This window comes from Homalodisca vitripennis, unplaced genomic scaffold (assembly GCF_021130785.1).
Source record: "Homalodisca vitripennis isolate AUS2020 unplaced genomic scaffold, UT_GWSS_2.1 ScUCBcl_6051;HRSCAF=13081, whole genome shotgun sequence".
NCBI classification, from domain to species: Eukaryota; Metazoa; Arthropoda; class Insecta; order Hemiptera; family Cicadellidae; genus Homalodisca; species Homalodisca vitripennis.
Genome location: NW_025782162.1, coordinates 6,898 through 28,802, shown reverse-complemented (window position 1 = coordinate 28,802; position 21,905 = coordinate 6,898). Strand labels below are relative to the sequence as shown.

Below are 21,905 nucleotides of genomic sequence, written 5' to 3'. Positions count from 1 at the left end.
AAACATAAAAAAAAGTTATATATACTACAGCTAGATGAATGTTGCCAATTACCCGTTTGATGTCAAGGGGATAATAATGACATAGAATGAGTTTCTCTCCAAACTGTTTTATAGCACGTAAGATGGTTAAAGTACACTAATTCAAATGAAAAAAGCTAAATTTTTATTTAAATCTCATTAAACAGGGAAATTTTAATTTTACAAAGGAAATTGAAAACATAACACATTAAACGAACGTACACTCAAATATATGTTTAACTCACCGTTTTTATTAGTGAAATCAGAGGTTCTGTTAGACATAGCCAGAGAAGCACTCTTCTTCATGAACTTGCGTCGCCCTCAAACCTGTGCCCTCCACTGAGCGTGCCAAGCACATTCTCTGTAACATACATGGAACTTATTAAAATTATAAAAAATGAATGGTATTTATTATTATAGTTAATAAACAATTACCCACAGTTTCACATGCAAATTTCTCGTTAGTGTCAAATTGGTAGTGTGAAATTACTATAAAAAGTAGTTATATTCGTATATACCACATGAAAATGAAAACTAAAAACAAAATTATTATAAATTTTACAATCAATATTTTTTTTGCTGTAAAGGGACCAATTCGATAAAAATAATCTATTTTAATAATAATTCAACAACAAACTAGATAACGATACATAAATAGGCTCTAACACAACAATTTTACCAATAAATCGTTTGATGTAATTGTTATCGAAATGGCTGTAAAGAGGCCAGCTCAATAAAAAATAACAATCAATAACAGACAACAATTAACAATTCAACAATTGATTAATCAAAACTCAACAACAACAATTTAATAAGATAGAGAACAGTTACAAGAGAAGTTTCTTAAAGAAAGAAAAGAAGACTCAAAGATTTATTATCGGATCTTTCAACAAAATTGGAATATTTATGTTGTGTCTGTGCCATGAACAGCAAGGACAATCAACAAGAAACATGCTCCACTGTGGTTACAGTGTCACAAACCTATGGGTCGTCTCGAGTCATAAGATGTCCATGAGTGAGCAGTATGTGAAACAGCACCACATCCTCACACAAGCCCGTCTCCCATACTGTCTTTTATTAAGCATAACTTCTAATTGTGCCCCAACACATGTGCCAAGCCAGAGCGTCCACGAAGCACACGCACAGCCACCTTCTCTCTTCTTAAGTGCTGTACTTTTCGTGCGCGTGCACCTGGGAACTGCCTGATCCAAATCTTGTCTTCTTTGATAATTCCGATCAGGCTGAGCTGATCTGGCGGGCTTTCTGTTGAACTATCCCAATTTTTAACTTTCTTTTCCCACTACTCTCACCTGTCGGGTAATCTTCCCAACAATCTATCTTAAACTATTCTAATTCTAATTTTCCTTCTGTTAATCCAAGCCAAGGTGGAACAGCATATGCCGAGGGCTGCGTGATCAAGGGAGATCTTGGTCGTAAAATATGCGAACTCTGGATACCTGGCGACCTCCAGTTTAAACCTAGCCTTCCCCAAGTAGAGCGGGACAATGCTTGGGGTGACCTTTAGATTCTCCGCTACTCGTGGGAACACAATGAGTACAGAAATTAAAGAAAAACAAACAAAACCAGGAGAGCTCTTGTAGCACTCAAAAAGTGAATGAAAATTCACGAAAAACACAGAGGGATTGATGATGGGCTCTGACCCTAGCAATCCTGATCAAACCCAAAAAAACAGGCGGACTTCCTAGTAGAAGTCCAATAGCCTCCGACTCGGTTAGAGTTGAAACCGATGAAGAAGATGCGATACTGGAGGGCGATCACCAGAAGGAAGAGGAGGGAGCAAAAGTCGAGAGACAGCTCCCAGCACTGCCTAAGTTATGTGGAGCCGCCAGGAAACGCCATGGTCTGGGTTCCGAAAAAAGAGGGTATTCCCAAGAGAAGCCAGGGAATTGGCCTTAAAACCAATTCCAGAAGAAAGAAATAAAAAAATTGAACAAACAAAAAGAGGGAAAGAAACCGAAAAGACCCCACTCTTGATGGGATCCACTCCGGAGGCCCATCAGAGGAAGAAAACAAAGAACGAAGGAAATCAAGGGGAAACACAAGGAGCAATCTGGACAACCCCAGAAACCTTCCTACAAACAAGCGGTAGCTGGTATAAGGGTAGGGGTTCTGCACTCCAACTTTCCCGAGACCCTACTCACAACCGAACAGATGGAGAAGATCCAGAGCTTCATCCTGGAACTATCGTGGAAGAACAGGAGGGTCCCTACTCTCCAAGATTCTACGGTATCAACAGGAGACAAGGGGTTCTAAATCTTCACCTGCGAAAACACTGAAACAGCAGAATGGCTTAAAGGAAAGCAAGACTCCCTAAAGCCTTGGGAAGAGGCCAGTCTAAGGATAGTACCAGAGGAAGAAATCCCTCGTGCGAGAATTGCGACTGTCTATCTTCCTGACAGTATACTTGATACAACCGAAAAGATAATGAAGCTCCTAAAAGAACAAAACAAGGAGCTATCTGTCGGAGAATGGAATGTTCTGCGGAGAAGCGACGAGGGGAAGTCTGTCCTACTCACCCTGGCAGTCGACTGCGCTACAAGCGAACAAACTTGAGAAGGAAGGTCCATGGATCGGCTACAAGTTTGGGAAAGTTCAGCTTAGACTGAAGAAGAAACATCAAGGAAACATAGAACAACCCACAAGGGAAGAGGGGACCACAGAGAAATCTGAGACGGTCACCACAGAACAAAGGACCGCTGAAGAGATGGAAGTGGAGGAGGCCACGAAGGTGTCAGAGCAATCTGTACATACCTTACCTAAAAAGTCTACTCCACAAGCCAGTGCAGCGGTCGAAGAAGAAAGACCAACCTGTTCTTTCTTCTTGAAGAAGGGACCTTCGCTCAAAGGACCATCCGTCTCGGCTCGAGGAAGAAAAGGGGACAAAGTCTCCAAGCAATCCAGAAGAAGAGACGGGGATGGACCACCTGGGGGAGGTGGGAAAAAGGCGTAAGTATGCGCCTAATACAGATAAACCTACACCATGCATAAGGGCGCAACTGACATCTTGGGAAGAAGGTTTATCTCAACAGGCCTGGATATCGCCCTAATCCAGGAGCCTTGGATCAATAGAGGTTGCATCAGAGGACTGACAACTCAGGTAGGTAATCTCATTTATGATCGAACAATTGAAAACCCAAGAACTTGTATTCTAACTTAAAAACTAATAACAGTCTTTCCGATTACAGATCTAATAACAAGAGATCTGGTGGCGGCTACAGGGAAGGTGGCTTCACTGCAAGGGGACAGAGAGGTTACTATAGCCTCAGCCTACTTCCCCAACCCGTCAGCAAGCTGCCCACCGAAAGAATTAGAAAGACTATTGCAGAGCTGCAGAGACAGAGGCTCGGCCCTCATTCTCAGCTGCGATTGCAATGCTCACCATACGTATTGGGGAAGTACGAACACAAACAAGAGAGGTGAGGAACTTCTACAGTTTATGTTCAGCAATGATCTAGTGTTAGGAGAATAGAGGGTCAAGCCCAACCTTTATAACTAGAAATAGGAAAGAAGTCCTGGACATAACCTATCTACAGGACTCAAAAACATAAATATAGTAAGGTGGCACGTCTCCAAGGAGGCCTCATTATCGGACCACTGTCCAATTAGGTTCGACATAGAGGAGATAGGGGAAAGATACGTGACCCACAGGGTTCCTAAATCGACCATACTGGAGAGGCTACAGAGAGTCCCTGGCAGAAGAGTTGGAAGAAATAGGACCCTTTCAGAAAAATGAATTTGAATTAGAAAGGTCTGCACAAATAGTAGAGCAAGCTATAATAAAGGCCTACGAGAAAAACTGTCCTCCCAGGCAAAACCGGTTGAAGAGGGATGTGCCATGGTGGACTGGGAGGTTGGAAACATTAAGAAATAAAACGAGGAAATTATTAAAATGGGCAAAAAGGACAGACGATTGGCTCCCTTATCTACAGGCCCAAAATGAATATAAAAAAAGAACTTAGAACAAATAAAAGAAGAACCTGGAGGAATTTCTGCAAAAATATTAACAGTCTTCCTGAGGCATCCAGGCTTCAAAAAACTCTCCAAACGGAGCATACAAATCCTATGGGGACTCTAGTAAAGGACAATGGTGACCTAACAATGAACAGGAAGGAGACCTTAGAACTACTTCTGGAGACACACTTCCCGGGGGGTCAGCTAACTCGTAATGAGGGATACTTATTCTCTATATGGGGGGGGATCCAGTCGGGAGGTGGCAAAAGCCAGACAGTTGTCTAACAGACTATTCACACACGAAAGAATTAAATGGGCGATAAGATCGTTCAAGCCATTTAAATCTCCTGGGGCGGATGGAGTTTTTCCAGCCCTTCTTCAAGAGGGGCTGGACATTCTATTAAATACCCTTAGCATTCTATTTAGAAGCAGTTTCGCCCTAGGATATATACCAAAGAACTGGAGGATAGCACTAGTGGTGTTTCTTGCGAAAAAATGACAGGGATCCAACAAAACCCAGTTCGTACAGACCCATAAGCCTAACCTCCTTCATGGTGAAAACTATGGAAAAAATAATAAATAGACACATAAGGGACGTAATATTACTGGAACACCCACTTAGTCCCCACACAACACGCATACATAGAAGGAAAATCAACCACCACTGCTCTCCACAGTTTAGTGAGAGAGGTGGAGAATACCTTCGAAAAAAAAGGAAGCCCTAGTCAGCGTCTTCATGGACATTGAAGGAGCTTTCGACCGAGTAGCATATCAATCCATGAAGACTGCGATGGAACGTTTTGGAGTTTCCCCAGACGTAGTCAAATGGATAGTAGCCCTCCTAAAAAGCAGACAGGTGAAAGCCAAGTACGGGGACGAATCGGCTGCGATCACGGCCCAAAGAGGCTGCCCCCAGGGGGGAGTCTTATCTCCTCTCCTGTGGGCGATGGTAGTGGATGATCTCTTAAGAAAAGCAGAGAAGAGGGGGATTAAGGCTACTATGTTATGCGGATGACCTAGTGCTTATGATTAAAGGGAAAAACATAGGCAGGCTGGAACGCCTAATACAAACAGAACTGAACTTCATAAGCAACTGGTGTCATGGGGAAGGTCTGCGGATCAACCCATCAAAAACTAATATGATTACCTTTACCAGGAAAAGGAAATTCCAGCTAGCTAAACCGGTCCTGGAGGGAATCAGCATTAACCAAACTAAAGAAGTGAAATATCTGGGTTTAATCCTGGATGAGAAGCTCACTTGGAACTCCCATATTAGAAACAAGACATCCAAAGCAATAATGGCCCTTGGGGCCTGTAAGAGACTCTTTGGATTTAAATGGGGACTTAAACCCAAAATGATATATTGGATTTACGAAACCATAATAAAGCCAATGGTCACATATGCTGCTTTAGTGTGGTGGCCGAAGGTCGAACAAACAACAGCTGCAAAAAGGCTACAGAGTCTTCAGAGGTTAGCTTGCTTAAGCATCACGGGAGCAATGAGCTCCTGCCCAACACTAGCAATGGAAGCGGTTCTGGGGTTATACTCCTCTTGGCCAGGAAGTGATGAGAATAGCTGCGATGAGCGCAATGAAGCTTCTAGGAACAAAGGTAATAATTGCTACCTCCCTAGAAGGCCACATGAAGATATTGGAAAATTTCCCTGAGGCTGAAATGCTAACCAAAGTATCTGATACTATGGTTAAGAAATACTCCTTTGAAAAAAACCATACACGGTCTCTATCGGAAGTAGGGAGGAATGGATTAAAAGGGAGGCCTACCCTAAAAAAGGAGTCCTGAAGTTTTACACCGATGGTTCACTCCTAGACTCAAGGGCAGGATATGGAATACATGGACCTGGAGTTGACATGGCTGTGCCCCTAGGAAGACATGCCTCAGTTTTTCAGGCGGAGGTCATGGCAATAGATTCATGTTCTAGAAGACTCACACAGTTGGGGACAAAAGGATTATCATACCTTATACTCTCTAATAGTCAGGCTGCACTGAAGGCACTGGACACCTGTTCGATTGATTCGAAAGCGGTCTGGGAATGCAGGAATGCCCTAGCAGAGCTAGCAACAAATAACAGAGTAACACTCGGATGGGTGCCGGGTCATGAAGGAATTCATGGGAACGAAAAAGCGGACATCCTCGCCAAAAAGGGAGCAGAATCCACTTTGGTGGGGCCTGAGCCAGGTTGTGGAATATCCTTCTCCAGCATTAAAGCTCTGGTTAAAGATTGGGAAAAGAGGACAAGATATAAGAATTGGAGCAGAGCCTCGGGTTTAAGAATATCCAAAATGTTTATCTCTCCTTATGCAAAAGGGTGGACAGCTCTCCTAGACCAGAATAAGGAGGATATAAGACTGATATTAGGAATGTTGACAGGACATGGCCCTCTGAGGAAGCACCTTTTGAAGGTAGGCCTTAGTCGGAGCAGCGAATGCAGACTCTGTGGAGAGGAGGAAGAGTCAGCAGGAGCACATTTGGTTGGATTGTCCTGCCATCGTAGAGACTAGGAAAAGATACTTGGGAGCATATCTCCTCAGCCCCAAGGACATCAGAGAACAGGAGCCCTTAAATCTGATTGGTTTTTGCAAGAGCCTCGGTTTTTGAGGGCACAAATAAAAGTAAGGGAGGCGCAAAGGTCCTTTTAGGACTAAGTGCGGGGACAAAGTGTCCTCTTCCCTCAGAAGGAAAAAAAAAAAAAAAAAAAAACTTCTAATTGTTAACTAGCCACCACTCAAAGTTCCACCTCACTATTGTTTTGGCTTTCATCACCGAGACAATGTCTAATGCCACCATCCGAGCAGTGAAGGGCTAGGGAGCTCTAATTATTCTTTTGCTCCTATATCTACGAGCTTGTTTCCTGACATACCTACGTGTCCAGGTACCCAAATTAATACAATGACAACCCCGTCGAACTGGAGAGAATGGAATGAGTTCCATATTTCGGGGACCAGAATGATTTTGGAATAAGAATCGTTGATTGCCTGCAAACTACTAAGGGAATCGGTACAGATTACCAGCCTCCCAGTCTTGAACCACGCTATGTTAAGGCCCTTTTGTATGGTCGTTAATTCAGCTGTAAATATAGATAAATCATTGGTAAGTCCATATCGACTACCCGCAGTGATAAAAGCGCATTCAACTCTCGAATGTTTCTCCGATCCATCAGAACAGACAGCATTGCATGGTATGAGTTTGTCTATTATCTGACGGAAATGCTGCTGGTGCGTCATGTCTAGAGTTGATTCCTTAAACAGGACAGACTCAAATGTATCATAGGCCTTGAAACATTCCAGGGTGAGACATAGCACTGGTGTATTATCCTGAACTCATATTTGTGTAGACCAATTTCACATGCATATGTTCTGAGCCTAAGTCCAAGAAGAGCTGAGTATCTAGGCCTTGCAAGGAACAAATCGTGGAACGGGTTTTGTAAGACGGAGTCTTATCTGGGATTTTGTGGTTTTGCTGAATGTGTATGGACATAGTTAAGTGACAATCGTTGTCGTCTGTGCACAAGGAAAGGTTATCTGGTTTCAACCAAGAGACTGATTACGGGGATGGAGTGAAAAGCTCCAGTAGCCAGTCGTATAGTGGAGTTGTGGACCGAGTCCAACATTTAGAGACCCATGTGCTTGGCTCCTGTAATCTAAACAGGAATGAACTGTGGCTTTGTAGAACCTGAGCATGCAATTTCTATCTGCCCCCATTTCGTTTCACTTAGAGCTTTAAGAATATTAAGTCGCCAAAGATTTTTCTTTAGGTCCCTGGCATGTGATACCAATGTGAAACGTGAATCAAAGTAAATTTAATTGTTTCACAATTACAAATTTTTTGACACTTCAAGAACAGCAATGGCCTCTGTGCAGTTTGAAGCCTGGTAAAAAATATACAATTTGTTTTTAATGTTGAAAAAGAAAAGCCTGTTATCCTATGCCAATGTTCCAGTCTGTTGATCATAACATGGTAAGAGTTCGTTTAGACGTAGCAGGCTTCCTCGCCAAAACAAAAACCCCCCTTCCTTAGGGAAGTTGTCTACAAAAACAGAAGAGCTGACGGGGTGCACCAAGAAAGTAATTTTATTAATAGCGATGGTGAAAAGAGTATAGCTTAAAACGCTACCTTGTGGGATTTCATTTTCTTGAGTAATAGGATCAGATAATATTTTTCATAGCCCAACCTCAATGCTTCTTTCTGACAAAAAAAGCATTGTAAACATGAACAATAAAGTCTTTCATGTAACCACCCACTCCCCAGGATATTCAAGTATTTACAATGCTTCTTTTTCAAGCTGTGTCGTACGCTTTCGCTATGTCTAAGAATACCGTGGTTAACATTTCCTTTAAATAAAGGAATTAAGGCAACTCCAAGGCAGTTAATTGGTTGGTAGTTGATCTGCCCTGACAAAAACCGCACTGTTTGAATGAAAGAAGATTGTTCTACTCCAGAAACCAGACGAGTCTCTGGTTAGCCATCCTCTCAAGGAATTTGAAGAGAGGCAAGTGTAGGAGAAATGGGACAATAGCTTCCTGGAGAAGTTCTTTCCTGACCTCATTTGTGTAAGGTGATAATATGAGAACGACGCCAAGACAAGGGAGATTTGTTTTCTAAAAATATTCTGTTATATAAAAAAATGTTGGTTAAAAGATCATACTTTGTATCTTCCATCAGCTTACACAACAAAGCATAGTGTATAATATGGGGACGTGATACGGAATTTGATGTAGATTTAAGTGAAGAATTAAGCTCATCTTCAGAAAAGGGAATGTTCTCTGGGGAGTTATCATTTATTTAAAAATTCAGGGGTAATCTTTCCTGGTTGGTTTTAAAATTTTTGAATTCACGATAATACAAAGAATTTTCAAAATCTCCACGAAGTGCACTTCAAACACATTGGCAATAGTCTAAGGATCTGTAACTATGTTGCCTATCTTGTTTCGGGCCTATGAAAGATCACAGAGGGGAATTGTTGTAAACTGTTGGAAACTTTTTCCAAACATCTGCTGTAGAAGTGGTTCTTTGAAGTTTACTAGTATAGTCAAACCATGACAGCCTTTTCTACTCAATCTGACGATTTGTCTCGCCTTTGCTCTAGATCTTCGGTATCTTTCAAGATTTGCTTCTGTTGGAAATCATTCAATTCTGTCAACATTTCCTACAATCCTTTAGAGCATTTGAACAATCCTCGGACCACCAATGAATTTTGGTGGTCAATAAGTTTTCACAATACTTCGCAGAATTTATGGTTGTGCCAAGTTGTAAGAAATCAACAACAAGAACTCCTTTCCTGTCCCAAAAAACACTTTCCATAATCTTCCGTGCTGACAATCTTTGCATGCATTTTCTTGGTTTTTGGGGAGAGTGTGTTCACTGTAATGTGGTTTTGCAATTCACGTGTTTTACCCCAGTCTCATTTCCTGTAATGATTCGATCGAGCAGCAAGTCACCAACTTTTCTTAAGTGTCCAAAAATGTCAATGAAGCAGCCATACAATAATTTTTTATGAGTTTCTATTAAGATTTTCGGTACTCAACTTGCACAAAATTTATGATAATCTAACTTCTGCGTAACAATTTCATGTAACAAACTCCATAAAATTTGAGGAAAACTAAGTGAGAGTTATTGTGAATCAGCGGTCTTCTTTAATATTCTCATTGACTTTAGAGACAATTTCATTAGTCAAAATGCTTGGCTGTCTACTTCGTTCGCCATCATGCATCAAAATGACCACGTTAGTCCACAGGATAGCCCTCGTAGAATATGTCGTGTTAGTTTCAATAAAGAAATTGGATTTGATTTTAAATTACAAATTCCTTTTTAGGTTGAAGCATTTTGCAAATAATTTTGGTTACATTGAATCACATAAGACTGTTGTTATCTATATTAAAAGTTAGACAATACCATTTGTAATTAATATATGCATCACACAATAACAAGTGATATTTATTCATGCAAATACAAAATACTGGTAAACTACGTGGTATGCTGCGTTCTGCGGTTCAGGCAGTTGTAAAAATATGTTTATCAATATTTTAACAGTAAATAAAACTTATTTAGTATTTTGGAAGAAAGATATGCCTAAGGTTTACTCCGATATCTCATTGAGATTGAGTATCAAACATCCAAACACCTTCACAAACCTTCAGATTTATAATATACAGGAAGTGAAGTAGACCACCCATCCAAGATGTATGGTGGCTAAAACCATGGAGCTAAACTGAGACACCTACCATCTTCATTTCTTTGAAAACCTCCATATTTCGATCCCAAAGAATTCGGGGAAAAAATTTTTTGTAACACTCAAAAATACCTAAAAATGGCAATTTTGGTGGTCATTTTTGAAAGATTTTCAAATGTAAACGTAGGTCGAGCTCTACCTTATTTAAAAATCTCTTATTCTCGAAACATTTAGAAAAAAAAATTAATTTATTTCATTTGTTTTTTTTTTATTGAACACCTTATTAAAAATGTTAGCACATCAAAATGTTTATCCAAGTTTACCAATAAGGTACTACTTCTAATAATATGTAACAGTTGTTACTTTACAGTAAATTTCCAATTTTTAACAATTGCTCAAAGTCCAGGATATTTCAAACTTGTAAAAACTAAAAAAATAGTAAGATATGACTTTTATTACAGATATCAATAGCTCTCTTAAAAACTAAAATGTTTCATAAGTTTAGCTTTATCAATGATTGAGAAATGGTACCAGAAATACTAATTTTCACGACATTTTGTTGAACTACAGTGTTCTGAACTCCTGCATTTGCTGTAGGTTCTTAGTGGATACATTTTTTCAATTTTTTACCTATTTTATAATTTTTTTCTCTTTAAGATGCTGTAATTTAAGTAACTATTATTCCTATAACTATCTAGATTTTGGTTCGCCAGTTTTGATTTAAAAATAAAAATCTTGTCTAGTTTTCTACAAATTTACCGGATTCAAAAGTATTAATGTTGCAGGATCCCATAACACTAATGCTCAGCACTAAAAGCATTAGAAAACACCTTGTATGTAACAAAGGTGAATAGTAGTAATAATTGTATTATTGTATTAATTGTATCAAAATTGTATATATAATGGATACACTGTCATGAACTTATTGTTAATATAATATCAAATGTGTCTGACTCACCGAAACGTTTGCTGAGCCAGTTCTCTGGTAGGACAGACAATCAGGGCTCTGAATCCTGAGTTCTTGGGTGAGGCCAGACTCTGCAGGATGGGAACCAGAAACGCTAACGTCTTCCCCGATCCTGTGGGAGCACAGGCTAGGATCTGTCGCCCCTGTAATAAAAAAAAAATACAAAATAAGTATTACTCACTTTTTATTGTACAAATTGATTTATTCTGACATTTGATAAAAATGTAACACAGTAACAGTTTCCTTCCAGAGTGTAGTGAAGGATTCTACAAAAATTTGTTTAAGTTGTTGCCACTAAATCAATATTAATTGAATATTTTCAAGAGTGATATAGTCTACCATTATACGTGTACATAAAGTCCTGCACGGGTATAATATTTTCTGAACGATAACAGATAAATCAACAAGATTTGGTACATCAATACTACACCTAAAAATCTACTTTTTGAAGGAACTATCAGTTTTCTGTAATATCATGGGGACGTCCCGCAAGGAGTCAGAAGGAAATATTAAATAGGAGCATAGGTCAATATGGACCTCATTTTAAAGGGCTTATCTAGCAGAGTTTAATGCCGCAAACCGCACCCAAAAAGATTGATCCAATACAAAATGGCGGCTGTTCAAAGATTTTACTTGGTTACATTTTATTAGTAACCATAACCCCAGTAAAGCAAAACTGCAACCAAATGAATACTGCAGCTAACTACTACATTATGCTTGTCAGTTGTACAGAAGTAAATTATGACATTAGTTATCCTCAAGGGTTACAAATTTGGTCCTAATATATTGATAACGAGGAAAACCTGATAACAGTAACAATTAGAAATCTCTTATCTTTGGGTCGCAGTTAGGACTTTCTTATTAGCCAGTCTATTCATAGTAGGCTATTCTAGTTTTCTTGTTTTAGTAGTGCTGTCCATCCATTTTATCAGTGCGCTTTAGTACAAAAGAGGTTTGTCGTATTGCTTGTAGTTCTACAACTACACTATGTCGCTTGAGGAACGTGAACGTATAACACTTCTTATGATGGTTGGTTGGGGAAATAACAGACGATCACACAAGGAATCATGCCATTTATTTAATGACTACTTTCACGAGAGGCAGCCAATTTCTAGAACAACTGTAGGGAGAACTGTTCAACACTTTATGGAAACAGGAAGTGTTTTCCGATCGTCATAGGTCGCTAAGATTTCTAATTGTTACTGTTATCAGGTTTTCCCCGTTATCAATATATTAGGACCAAATTAGTAACCCTTGAGGATAACTAATGTCATAATTCACTTCTGTACAACTGACAAGCATAATGTAGTAGTTAGCTGCAGTATTCGTTTGGTTGCAGTTTTGCTTTACTGGGGTTATGGTTACTAATAAAATGTAACCAAGTAAAATCTTTGAACAGCCACCATTTTGTACTGGATCAATCTTTTTGAGTGCGGTTTGCGGCATTAAACTCTGCTAGATAAGCCCTTTAAAATGATGTCCATATTGACCTATGCTCCTATTTAAGATTTCCTTCTGACTCCTTGCGGGACGTCCCCATGATATTACAGAAAACTGATAGTTCCTTCAAAAAGTAGATTTTTAGGTGTAGTATTGATGTACCAAATCTTGTTGATTTATCTGTTATCGTTCAGAAAATATTATACCCGTGCAGGACTTTATGTACACCCTGTATGTGTTACACTGCATTTAATTTCAACTTAGGATCTATGACAATGTCACCATTATCAAAAAGCAAAAAATTACAGATCATTGATAGATAATAAAAACAGTATAAACTATAGGGAAGAATATATACAAAATTATAATAGTTGTAAAAATATTACAACAGAAAATAATTCTCTTAAGACTGAGTAGTCATTTATTTGCACACTTGTTATCAGTACTAAATTTAAATAATTTAAGATATATCAATATTTAAAATAATTTGGGCTTCAAATAAGGATTTATAACTTTATACAACAAAGCAGTAGAACTGAAGTGCTGTGGTCTAAAGAAAATACTAAGGTCTTATCAATGTCCCTACTATCTCTAAACCAATATGGAGAAGAAACTCCTCCAGGCACTGCATGCCTGCAAAACTTCTATCTACTAACTCATGTGGACATTTGTAACCTGTGAAGATAACTCCAATAGATTTAACCCTGTAATGGTGAAAACTCAATATCAGGCATTTTAGTTGCATTCTAGGTAGCAGCTCCCAATATCGGGTCTATTAACACCGCCAACGCTTTTAAAATATGCTCAAATGTATTGATGCTAATAGAAAGAGTAATCTCCAATTTACTTAAATAATAAACTTTTTTATCATTTTCAAGTTCTGTTACATTCTATACTTTTTGTAATCTTGGAACTATATCTTGCGTCTTCACGTGTTGCACCAGCTGTGAACACAGGTATCTTTATTCTTCAACGGATTGTAACTTTCTTGATCACTCAAGTGATATTAAAAAACTTTTTTTAAACTTTTATTTTACACAATTATAAGCTAAAAGTGTAATTATTTGGGAAAAAATAGTAACAATACTGAATAATCCAAAGTAAGCAATATAGTTTTACTTTTTTGGCAAGTTATGATTTTGGACCAACTGCACTTAAGATTTTCTATTATTTTACTATAATACATAACAAAATGTAATACCTTTTTTCTTTTTGGATTAACTCAAATTTAAATGCCCTATGTTTTATATATGTTTTGTTTTTATGATATCGCCAATCATAACTTTTGTACAAACCAAAACCTTTAAATTAAGTTGTTTTTAATGTTTGCAAGTATGCAATAACTACATTTAAAATACATATATACTTATATAAGGAAAATTATCGAACATTTATGAATCAAATTATTATCATTCATGGATACCAATATGGCATTTGGTAGTAAACATCTGTTATATAGTACTTCTCTAAAAAGAGATACTTATAGCTCAGGAGGACTAATGTGTGAAGGAAACTGAATGAAGTGGTTTCGTTTTCTGTGTGCCAGGAAAAGTAAGCAAGATTTCTCGTTTTCAAAAGGCAAAAAATCCAATTTTGTGTATAACAACTGAATTGGTCATTTGAGAAACCCTTTAAGTCAAAAAAACCTACTTTTGGTAAATGTAAAAAATCACTCTCAGATTGGTAATTTTGCACCAAATAATAAAAAACCACAATCTAATTATAGAATTCACTATTAGAATTGTGAATTTACAAATTTTACCTGTTATAAGTATTTAAGTTCATAGAAATATTAAAAATAATTTTTTGACTTATGGGCTTTTAAAAGAAAATGGAGCAAAAACAATGACTTATAGGGTTTTAAAGGAAAATAGAGACACTTGATTTTGATATGGAGGAAAATAAAGTCAGTTAAACAGCTAAAAATGTTTATTATAATTTTACATTAGTAAATCTAACATATAATTATGTTTCATGTTAATATATAAAACAAAGTTCTGGAGTTTTTAAGCAATATTTTCTCAATCTATCTCAACATCTCCTTTATTGACAGTTTTCCATGAGAATATTTTGTCGTAGAACATCTTTATTTGTTCATCGTCAGGTAAATAAGGCTTTAATTTTTCAAGGTCATCCATTTTTTTCTTGTTTATTGGTACACAATCCTCTTGATAAGCTTTTTGTGTAGGCAGGTTCAACCTATTACGGTTTGTGTTTTTTATATCAAAAGTGTGTTCAGTTACACCATCAATGAAGTCTTTTGCTTTTACTATACCAGGATTTTCATGTGAATGGGAAAACTGCATGAAATTTGAGATTTTAAAAGAAACCTTTTTTTCTTTGGGCACATCTTTGCCTCGTGTTTCCTGAGAAATTACATTCTTTTTAAAAAATGCAGGCCACCAATCCTTGAAATTTAAAATGTCTTCTGACTCAGGTAGGACCACATAGAACTCATTTTTTAATGAGGCACTTAGGAACATTTCAGCATATTCCTTAACAGTGTACACTCTGTCGCACCTTCTCACTTTTTCTTTTAATAACTGAAAAGTCCCTATCGCAGGGCAGAAAAGAATGCCCTCTAATAGGAAAATACTGCTCTACTGTCTTAAACTTTCCTGTGGAGGCCAAGGCATTTGCCAATCTGAGAACTGAGTGGTTTTTATTTTGGCCTCCACATCCGTCAGAAAAAATATGTAAGTGTTCAATCCCTTCTATTAAATGATTTTGAATGTAGCTCAACAGAAATGAACAGACTTCATTTGGGCCTTTACCACCAATTCCCTCATGATACATAAAAAATACTACACTGTTGTCTTTAAGATTATGGACACAGAAAACACTAACAGTGAGTTGTCTGAGATAAAATGTTTCTTGGACTGGGATAGTTGGTAGCTGTAAATTTTGCATATAATCAATACATATGCCACCAATATTTTCATTAGTAGCAGCCTGTTCCTGAACTTCGTTGATTTTATAGTAAAACTTTTTTAGCCCTGCGCTTATGGACTATTTTTTCAGCTACATGGACTCTTTTAGCTATATCATTCAAGAATTTACTTTTAATTTTTATCTCAAGAGCCTCACAAGTACAGCAAGTGTCGACCTGTGGACGACCAAAATGCAGAGTAAAATTTTCTTTAAATATTTTAAGATAAAATTTGTACCCAATATCAATATCTGGATTCGCCTGTTTAAACAGTTTATACATCTCAAGAACATTAAGTTTTTCATTCAAGTAGCTATAATCAGTTGTACCATAGTGTGTTATTTTCACAGGAAAGGAAGCGATATGTTCTTTAACTCTATTGACAAAATTAGTTGGTTTTGCATTGCCCGGGACACTTTTGCCTCTCATATCCTGAGGATTTTTACCCTCTGTTAGTAGTTTTGTCAATCTCCTGATGCGGTCACTACTTATTCCATGTATATTAGAGAATGCAAGTTTGCATACCTGCTGCTTCCCAGATGGTGTTGATACTTCGTAAATGAATGTATTTCCTCTATCTGGCTTACGTGATATTTCACTTGATTTCCTCCGCCGTTTCTGTTTAACTTCAGTTGCTGCAATCAAAGATTGTAGATAGTTGTCTTGCTCATTTTTAGACCCCAAACTTCTAAAGGTCTCAAATATCCGTTTCCGTTCTTCATCTGCCACTTTTGTGAAGCACTTCCGCCGACACCTGAAAAAAACAACAAATTATTTCTGGGAATATATCTATTTATTTAAAGTTTTTAAAGAGTTTCTTCAATGTTATAGATTATATTGCATCAATTAGGCCATGTTGCAATTGTTTGTGTGAGTGTGTTTAAAATATTTTTCTTCACTTTAACACATCAAATTTATTGGTTTCATATAAGGATAGAAACTTAGTCTATACCAAAGTGTATTGTGAAAAGGATTTTTTAAAGAAAGTTTTAGTTTATTAGTGTTACTCCAACAGTAATAGGTATGCGTATGGTGCGTTCATGTATGTGTGTGTGTGTGTGTGTGTATATTATATATTAAATTGTGTTTACAGGATAAGAGCTAAAAAAGTAGGCTATCACAAACACAATGATAGAAATTATTGCTATAGCACTATGACAGCTAAGGTAGAAAAACTGACGTAGTCCATAATAGGACAGTAGTAAATAATAAATGTTTTTACTTCTATCTTTTATAATCTACTATTATATGACATTTAAGAGATATGCACATAAAATATGTACAAATATGTAAGCTTAGTACTTGAACGAACATAATAAAAGTGAAAAATACTTACTTGCAATCTTCTCCTGGAGTTATTTCTGGTACTTCTTTTCCAGTCCAACTTATGTATGAGCTTCCTGAAACTCTGGCTTTTTTAATTATTTCGGCCTTGTACTCGGATTTATTGAGGAACACCCTTTTTCCTTTTACGTTTCTGAATCTCTAAATTAACATCTAGCTCATTCATTCTGATAATGATTTTAAAATGTTTCAATTTCGATATTAGACGAACAAAGAAAATAGGCTACTCTTTAATATCCCACCATAACCTCAAACCTGGGCTGGAATTGTTAGTGCAATGTAAACAGCTGATCACTGATCAAGGTGTCAGCTGTTGCTGCTGTTCACTTGAGAAACACTATAAGTCACTGACTTATGGTGTTTCTCAAGTGAAACTAAAACTTTGTGGCATTATAAAGTTGGTAAAAAAAGTCTGACTTATGTTGTTTCTCAGAGGAACTGTGTATTTATATCTGTTGATTGCAAAAATATAAAAAACTAAATTTAGCTAAAAATTGACTTATGGGGTTTCTCAAATGACCAATTCAACTTTTAAACAGCAGTTTTACCAACGTGATAGGACTATGAGTGAGATCAATTAACTTATTTGACAAAGTTGACTGTAATTTCTCATGTAATTGTTTTGTACATATTAAAATTCTGACCAATAACATTTTTGATCTAACACAAAATATTCAAGGACTTCAAAAACAGTTAGGTTAGTTCAATCTGAGAATGTGGGGTTATCATCCATTCTTCAAGGCTTCACAGAGGTGATTGATGACATTTTATATAGGCCTTGTGACAGTGAAAGAGTATCTTAATCTAGTATACAAAAATCTACATCTAGAAATACTAACTCTTCCAATCCTATTAAAGATAGTGCTGAAAGTAAAATTGGTAACTCTAATATTTAAAAAAATTGTGGAAAGATCCGTGTTATGTCTGCATTGGGAAAATCAGATAGTGTAGAACAGAGAGAAACTGACCAGACTATTGATGTACGTTAAGTCTGACAGCATTTCAGATTTGGAGAGTTTTCATCAATGAGTAGAAGAAGATCAACATTATTACCACCTAAACCTAAATCAACATCAGCGGAGTTGAAGGAAAGTGGTTATTTTAAGGTTAAAACTAAAAACCATAACTGTGCCTCAATGCCAGACTGTGCTAACAAACATAAGTTCTTAACTGGTTGTGCAACTGTGAGTAATGCTAAACTAAACGTAGTAGAAAGGTAAAAGAAATGTTTTTGTTTCAAGATTTTCTGAAAATGTAGGATTTAAAGACATCAAAGAGTATCTAAATGGCATTGCCAAAGCTAATTATGAAATAACCAAGTTAAAAAAACAGACTTTAAGGTTAGTAGTTCCCTATCACTATGGATTAAAGTGTTTGATGCAGACTTTTGGCTTGAAGGTATCCACCATAAGTCATTTTAGATACTCTAACAAAGGCAACTCTGATGCTACAAAGGATTCTTTTTTGGAAACAGAGTTAGTGACAATACCAAATACAAAGGCCTACAAGATAGTAATTGGGGATTGATTAATAAAACTGACATTCTTAACTACAAATGATATTAGAATCAAGGTACCTCCTAGTACAAAAGACCACAGCTAATATAAATGCCATTTTTAAAGGCAATTCACAATCCATTCTTGATTGGTGCAATGCCAATAAACTAAAATTAAATTCTTAGAAAACCCAAGATTTTACTTGAAGTCTCTCAAATGGAAAATGCTATGACCCTGCTTTTGTTTATTGGCATTTATTTGAGAAGTGATTTAAAATAGCAGCATCATATTGATTATGTGGCAGAACAAACATAATTAGTTCTGTACAGCTCCAAGAATTTTTAACATTTAGAGGGCACTATACAATTATTAACAAACTGGTACAAAGCTTATCCCTCTATGACAATAATTATTGGGTTATTATTTACAAAACGTTGAATCTACAAAACATTGTTAGTAAAATAATTAACTCAAAACCACACAAATATTACAGAGGAGTTTACTTTTTCAATCTGTATTTAACCCTTTGAGTGCCGTAGCGTTTTGCTACATGGTATGCATGAAATACCGAGCCAAAATGCCTGATTTTGCAAGGGTCTGGTTAAAAATTCATTAAAAAAAATTATTTATTGGTATAATGTCCTGGGTTTTTGTTTGTTTTGTAGATAAATAACTTCATGAGCAAAAACATTTTGTTTTTTATTTTGACACAACGAAGTGTTATTGAAATATTTTATTTTTTCATTTTCAGTTATGCTATCATTTAATTCTTTACAAAAAGACATAAAACAACTTTTTTTATACTTAAAATAATTAAAATTTGGAAAATAAATATGAAAATATGAACCGCTACAAAACTAGAAAGTTTCTAACCTAACCTGATACTCTGTGTCTTGTCTACACTGCTAATGCTTGAATCTAATGCTTGCAATACTAGGTCTTCATTGTCAGCAAAGTTTTTACTACTCATTGTTTATAAATATCACTAAACAAACACAAAAAACATAAAACACTATACAAATGTATTTAGTAAAGTACTAGCTGTACTTTACAAAATACAAACCCATTTACACTTAATAACTTTCAATATTTACAATCATTTGTGAAATAATTACCAGCGCAAACAAAACATGTGACGGCTCGTCCGTGTAGCTGTGGATTCTAAACTCGTCTGACGCACTCTCTTTACAACCGCCGTAAAAGTCAGAATCTAACCAGAATGCAAGAAAACCTTCATCAAAAGTTACATTGATGCCTTTGGAATGCGTATGTATAGTCATTGAGCCAATTTAGATAAATACTATATTAAATATAAGCGTTAGGTACAGCAGAAGTCACAAATAGCGATTCTGGCATTTCTTGCATATAATGCAGGATCGCAAATAGCGATGCTCCGGCACTCAAAGGGTTAAATCTCATTTTTATACACCAATTGTTTCTTTTCTTATTTTTAGATTGTATCACTCTTATGACATGAATCCGATGTATTGGATTTTTCTATATAAAGTTTAAAAGACATTTTGAAGTAAACTATTTTGCTATTAATACTGAAATGTAAGTAGACTAAGCTAAATGCTTACAACATTGCAATCACAATAAGAATATTTCTTTGAAGACCATTTAAATTACTCTAGAAGGAAATGTAATTTAAAGTCTCCCACTGACCTGTATCATTGCTGGGATGGCCTGCATCTGGATGGGGGTGGGTGTTTCATACCCAGAAGCAACTAAGTTCTTGATGATAATATTGCTCACTTTGTACTCCAGATGTAACTGTTCAAAGCTCTCTACCGGAGGGGGAGGGTTCTCCCCCACAGCAGTGATACGGTGAACATTTCTCAAGCGATTTATCTGAACACAAAACAACACTGGCTCATTTACAGTAATTTAGAAGTGCTTCATTCAGTTTACATATTTTATCAATAGATTTAAAATTTGTAATTAACAAAGGCTTAACTGAAAACTGCCTGATAAAATACTTAAATCTGGTAAATACAGAACACAATCAACAGTCCCATTACTTTTACAGAGTTGACTGCAATGAAATTTTGTATAGGTTAAAAAGAACTTTATTACAGTCTTGTGAGAAGTGTTACAATTACCTTTAAAACAAAAAATACTTTCTTACTTGTACTTTTTAAATTTATTACACTCCAGTGATAAATTCAAATTAAAATCGCTTCGAGTCAATTTGAATAATTCAGGATATGAAAACACATTCTATGTAACTTTCCAGCTTTTAAGTTGAACATTATAAAACTATATAATAGACACTTCATTTAAAACTTACCCTTTCTTGCTCCAATTCTGCTAGTTTTTGCTTCTTACTTTTCCCAGCCTCACCTTTTTTCTTCTTTTTGTGCTTTGAATTTTCAGTTTTGGTACTTGATTTGATTCCATCCAACAGAGTTAGCTCATCTTCATCGCTAGAATTCTCTTCGATGTTGTCAACAGAGCGACTTCTCTTAATGGGCTTATTCAAATCAGTTGAAACATTTGGTGCTTTGTTAGTAGTTATGTTGTTCATCTGAGAAATAGTATAAAAGATTGAATTATTAAAAATGTTACAGTAAAATATCAATTTTTTAAAAGTTATTTAGCTTGATAGTCTTAGACAACTATCAAGATGCCAAAACAACATTGTCATGTGCATTGAGGGGTAACAGGACATTGTAGATATACAGTACTCAAATAATTTGCAAATTACGTTTGCTATATATAGCACAGCTTATAGTTTGAAAATAGAAACACTGGCATAACTTAATTTACTATATTCATAACATATCCAAAATTACATACTTTACGATAATTTATTGTGTACAATTTTTACTTACATCGAAGTTGGATAATACATCAAATTTTTCGATAATAGCAATTTAATAACGAGTGTAGGCCGCTTATTTAAGTCTCGCCCTTATACTGTTTTGTGCAATAGGTTAATAACATAAAAATCGTAATTTAACACTTCTACAAAAAATTTACCATCCTAATGACTTAATGACAACCATACTTAAAAGAATTTTCACAACTTGGTATTGAAATGGAATGCAAAATCAAGCTAGAATGAGCACTTTATAACCTATATATCAAACATCACTCACAATTTTATACAATGCTTTTTGAACTAAGTAAATAAATTAAAAACATTAGACTAACTTATGATATTCGCCGATGTGATGCGAATTGCCTTGTATCTAGTAAATTATGCAAAGATTTTCTCACCTTTTCTATTTGCTCCTTAGTCCTAAAGCCTACTCTAGGACTGTGTCCTGTCAACTTACGATAAATGTCGTAAAAAATCCATAACGTAAAGTATTACTTATAAAATAAAAAAAATACAAAAATAACAGGGAAAAGAACAAACAGATCTCTAAACACTATATTATTCAATTGAGAAAAGTACCGTATAATCCTACAACTACCGAGTCATGTATAACAAAACTTTGAAAAGTGTTTACACGCACTTACGACGACATAACCTCACAGCACACGCGGTATGTACTGTTTTTTTTTTTTTTTATCACTGTATTTTAGTAACAGGCAACAGCACTA

The 21,905-nt window shown here is 36.2% G+C and overlaps 1 protein-coding gene across 1 annotated transcript; it reads right to left on the bottom strand.

Annotated features, from left to right (window-relative positions):
* Nucleotides 1–339: 339 nt before the first annotated feature.
* Nucleotides 340–21,645, bottom strand: LOC124373625 (probable ATP-dependent RNA helicase DDX52). The gene is made up of 5 exons (XM_046831979.1): nt 21,576–21,645; nt 20,644–20,880; nt 20,019–20,204; nt 11,136–11,287; nt 340–379 (listed from the first exon to the last, which is right to left on the bottom strand). Exons 2-5 carry the CDS (start codon nt 20,878–20,880, stop codon nt 340–342), a joined length of 615 nt encoding a protein of 204 aa, XP_046687935.1. The 5' UTR covers nt 21,576–21,645.
* Between the last annotated feature and the right edge of the window lie 260 nt (nt 21,646–21,905).